Consider the following 4299-nt stretch of genomic DNA (forward strand, 5'->3'; position numbering starts at 1 on the left):
TACACGGACGTTTAAAAACACACACCGGGGCATCCAGGTGACCAGGAGTCCAGTTACTCAGCTTTAACCTGTTCTCCCTTGAAGAGCCACCTTCCCTGTCCCAGTGCTACCCCTCACTGGTCACGGCAGACCCCGAAAACATACTCATCGGGGGACACCGTCTGGTGAATGAAAGGGTTTTCCATGTGACTCTTCCAGCACTCACTCACAGCAGCGTCTGAGAGAAACGTCTCTGCCCCAGAACAACGAGGTGCCAGCAGCTCCCCAAAACTGTTCCATTTTTGAGTGGTCCCACGGATCTTTCTTTTAATAAATTCCCTTCATCAAAACTGCCCGAGTTGGTGGTAGCAAAACTTTCCAAGGAGGAGAGTGAAGGTTACTCCTCACCTGAAGAAACACCCATTTCAGTTTCTATCCCCCACAGGGACGAACACCGTCCGAAAGACGGAGAGAACACCCAGCCAATGATGTGTCTAGTGGCACAGTATTTCAACCCTTTGTGGTTTGGGTCCTTCTTCTTCAGTCACCTTTCAACCCTGCAGTGAAAACACCCAAATGGAAAAGGCTTTCCAACCTCTTACACTGAAGAGGGTTTACCCTAGAGATGCAAGGGGAAAGCTCCTCTCTGTGCTGGCTCCGGTAACAAACGCTCCAGCTGCCCCTGCAGCCTCCCTCGCTCCGTTGGGGTAAAGCACGGGAAAGCTGCTGGGAACACTTTGCTTCCTGGCCTCAGTGCAAGGGTACGACGCATGAAGTTTTTAGAGGAAACAACTTCCTGTGTCATTCTTTTCCTGAAGGCTGCACGAACAGGAACACATACTAAAAACTGCATTTTGAGTGAGTAGTTATTTCTTAAAATTCCTACCACTCCTGCCAACAAAACCTCCCTGATGCCCTAGTCATTCCCAGGAGTCAAGTTAAAATAACTGTAACTTCATCACTCTGCAGGTGCCCGAGCGCTGGAAGGGGGTGCCCAGAGAGGCTGGGGAGTCTCATTCCCTGGAGACAGTTCCTGCCCAGCCTGCTCCAGGTAAACCTGCTTTGGCAGGGGCTGGCAAAGGTCCCTTCCAACCCCAGCATCCTGGGATTCCGCTTCCCCTAGCGTCACACCATTCCCAACCTTTCCACATCAAAGATGGGGTACGTTTCCGCACCTCCCCTACCCCATCAGGCCACCCACCACCCAGGCACACTCCGACTGCTGCTTACACACGGCTCCTAGGAACACCACCAGGCCGAGCGCAGGTTACAGCCACTCTCCAGGTCAACACAGCTATACCCACAAAGGTGTCTTTTGGTTAAACTCCGGCTTCAGGAGCACAGGAACATCACCACAGAATTCCTGACGGGAAGCGGCATCCCCTGGCGCTTCAAGGTCCCATTTTGGATGTGGCCGTGTCCAGAGGGTTCGAGGGGGGAGCTCGGAAGCGAAGCGAGCTCACACAAGCTCTCACCACGCTCACAGGTTACTTACTGCCAACGTGCTGTCTCCAACGTTTGATGCGATGAGTCCCTCGATTGTGCCATATTCTGCATCTCTGGAGTTGAGCCTCTCCATATGGTTTTTCTGTATCCTCCGGATGATCAGCACAGCTACTGCAGAAAAAACTATCAACACCACCACAGGAGCCAGTATAACAATGATTAGTGTTTCCATGCTGTAACCTGCAGCTTCTCCTTGAAAGGTTTGCCCTTGGAAAGGGGAGGGGAGGGGTGAAAGAGAGAGAGAGAAAAATAAGTTTGTCAATTCCCAGAGAAAGTCTAAAGCCAGCAGCACTGGCACCATTTAACTTGGTAGCCACCTGGTCTGAAAGGGAGGCCGTGACACAGCCAGAACCGCGAGCGTGCGCTTACACCTATGATGCTGCCTGCGTAGCTCCCTGCAGAGCTGCCAGAACCGTCCCGTCCCTTCGGAGCAAACCCCCCCGGGCCCTGCAATTCACTCGCGGGCAGTAGCTCGATCCCGACCCTGACTGCAGAGTTCAGCCCCTGCCATGCCTCCAGCGACACACATCACCCAGCCTGGGGACACAGGATGTGTGCCAGCCGGCCCCAGGGTGGGGAACAAGGTAGAAGGGGCCCTACTGCCTTGAGTAAACCCTTCCTCCCGCTGGCACCCAGCCGGCCCACTCCCATGGCATCGGACGGGAGCTCAACGTTCACAGAATCAGGAGGGGTGACAGTTCTGAACGCACACTCGTGAAGAGAGAAGGGAAAGTCTGTCCGTCGGCTGGCTCAACTCCTGGCCTTGTTCTCTGCAGAATCCCATGGGAGCCCCATATTCTTCTGGGCCGTGTAGAGCGTAACAGAGTAACGGTGTTTGTGACTATCTGACAACTGGTTCGAGTAAATTTATTTAAAAGTCAGTTTTTTCTTACTGTTCTACTTTGTTCTGAAAGGTACCACTGAGATCAGTCCCTGTGAGGTCAAACTTGTTCTAAAGTGTAGATATTTCCTCCTAAAAGGCACCACAATCCTTTCCTGAGAAGGTGAGGAGTCGCTACCTACATGTAACCCCTACGAGAAACACTGACTCGCTGAAGAGCTCAACATTCAAGCCATCCTCAGCTGAAGGGATCCATGTCCCTGCTTAAAAGACCCCAAGCAGTTCTTGCTATCACTGTTTTGGTTAAAAACGGCCCAACAAAAAAACCTGAACAACCAAATTAAAAAATCACCACCACCACATCCGAGCTTCCCCTTCTCTCCACGCACCCAGGTTTTGGACAGTCAACACCGGATGCCACAGCCCCTTTCACCCTGCGTGCCATCCCTCCTTTAACCCCGCTGCTAGAGCCGGTCAGAGGTGGCTCCGAGCGCCAGCAGCTGCACAGAGTCCCTGCTGGGGTGCCACACGGGATGCAGGGTAAAGCACAGCCCTCTTTGGGATCCAAACACCAGTGCTGATGCTGCACAGCCTCTCTGCTGCTGCCTCGAGCGCGGCCACCCACAAAACTCTGTGCATGTCCTAACGTACTGTAGCTGGGCTTGGCAGCGCAGCCTAAAGAAACCCCAGCTCACAGCACGGGTTCTCCAGGCGTCAACCTCTCACCTTTAGAGGAGGGCAGCTGCGCAGTGATGTTCATGTTGCACAGGTACCCCTGGCAGCACTCGACGGCCTGGTCAGGGGACGGAGGCGTTTTGCACGTCATCTTCCCTTGTTCGTAGACTTGGAAGCAGCCTTTCTGGTAAACCTTAGCACCGTCATTAATGCTCAGGGAAGCGAAACACTGCTGGCCTTGGCAACGATCCCCATTCCCACAGGACATGCCTTCGCACACGCATTCGTAGTGGACCATGTTTCGCTTCTGTTCATCATCTGTGAAAGGGGAGAGGTGAGGAAAAACACCATTCTTAATGGCCTCAGTGTGCACAGAGATCATGAAATCCTTAGGGAATCAAGCCTGCGGTTTAGGGAACAGCTACTACCTGCAGCTGGCGCCGAAGAACCACCAAGCAGGAGCTAAGACGCTAATTCAGCAAGGTAAAGCCATGAGTCTGCACCCAAGAACACCAGTCGCACTGACACTTCACGCACCCTCCCGCACCCACCGGGAGGGTCAGCTACAGGGGGGCACTCAGCAGAGGGAGCCAAACCCAAAGAGGTTCAGTTTAAACCAGAACTGCTAAACCCCACAGCATTTCTACACGGGAACAGCTGCTCGACAGCGTGCCAGCAGCGGCCGACTACATCAAACGAAACCCGCAGCGGGCACAGCGACGCGGGACGCAGCGGGCTTAGCCAGCTCGCTTGAACAGTACATCTGGACCAACTTTCCCAGGAAAACAAGCTTCTGAGGAGTGTCCTGGGAGGCTGAGACACCCCGTCGACAGGCAAAGGGAGCAGCAGCACGCACTGCCCGCAGTTACAACCCCTCCCTTCCAACTCCAGGCGCTTTGGCTTGGTACAAGGAAGGACTTCCCAGAGAATGATGGAGCAGGAACCTAAACTCCTGAGTGTCCCCAGCGAAGTGTCCGGAGGTCCCTAGCCAGGAAAAGCCGCTCACAGCCACGGCCCATGCCTTAACACGTGGCACCGGGTTCCCAGGCCTGGTAGGGGGACACCGCTCCCGACTGCTGGTGGGGAACGCTGGAAAATCCAGGTGCCCGGGGCGGCGAAGAGCCACGCGCACTCCCGGATGGCCAAGGAAAGAGGCAGAGCTGTGAAGGACAGAACAAGCGGCCGTGCTGCGACACAGATGGGCAACAACTCGTACTGACATTCTCTTCCTCGGCTCTAACACACATGAAAATATTTCCAGCCACAAATACAGCGGGTGCTCCCAAAATAGCAGCTGA

The 4299-nt window shown here is 54.3% G+C and overlaps 1 protein-coding gene across 1 annotated transcript in view; it reads right to left on the reverse strand.

Moving 5' to 3' along the window:
• Nucleotides 1–4299, reverse strand: part of ACVR1 (activin A receptor, type I) — a gene marked incomplete at its 3' end in the record, with an annotated part of 18696 nt that overhangs the window by 8666 nt on the left and 5731 nt on the right. Inside the window, exons 2-3 of the mRNA XM_010156289.1 lie at nucleotides 3053–3319; nucleotides 1475–1692 (exon numbers count right to left, since the gene is read on the reverse strand). Of these exons, the coding sequence (XP_010154591.1) occupies nucleotides 1475–1692; nucleotides 3053–3319 (485 nt within the window). The remainder of the gene's footprint in view (nucleotides 1–1474; nucleotides 1693–3052; nucleotides 3320–4299) is intronic.

Source organism: Eurypyga helias, unplaced genomic scaffold (genome assembly GCF_000690775.1).
Source record: "Eurypyga helias isolate BGI_N326 unplaced genomic scaffold, ASM69077v1 scaffold27077, whole genome shotgun sequence".
In the NCBI taxonomy this organism is placed as follows: domain Eukaryota; kingdom Metazoa; phylum Chordata; class Aves; order Eurypygiformes; family Eurypygidae; genus Eurypyga; species Eurypyga helias.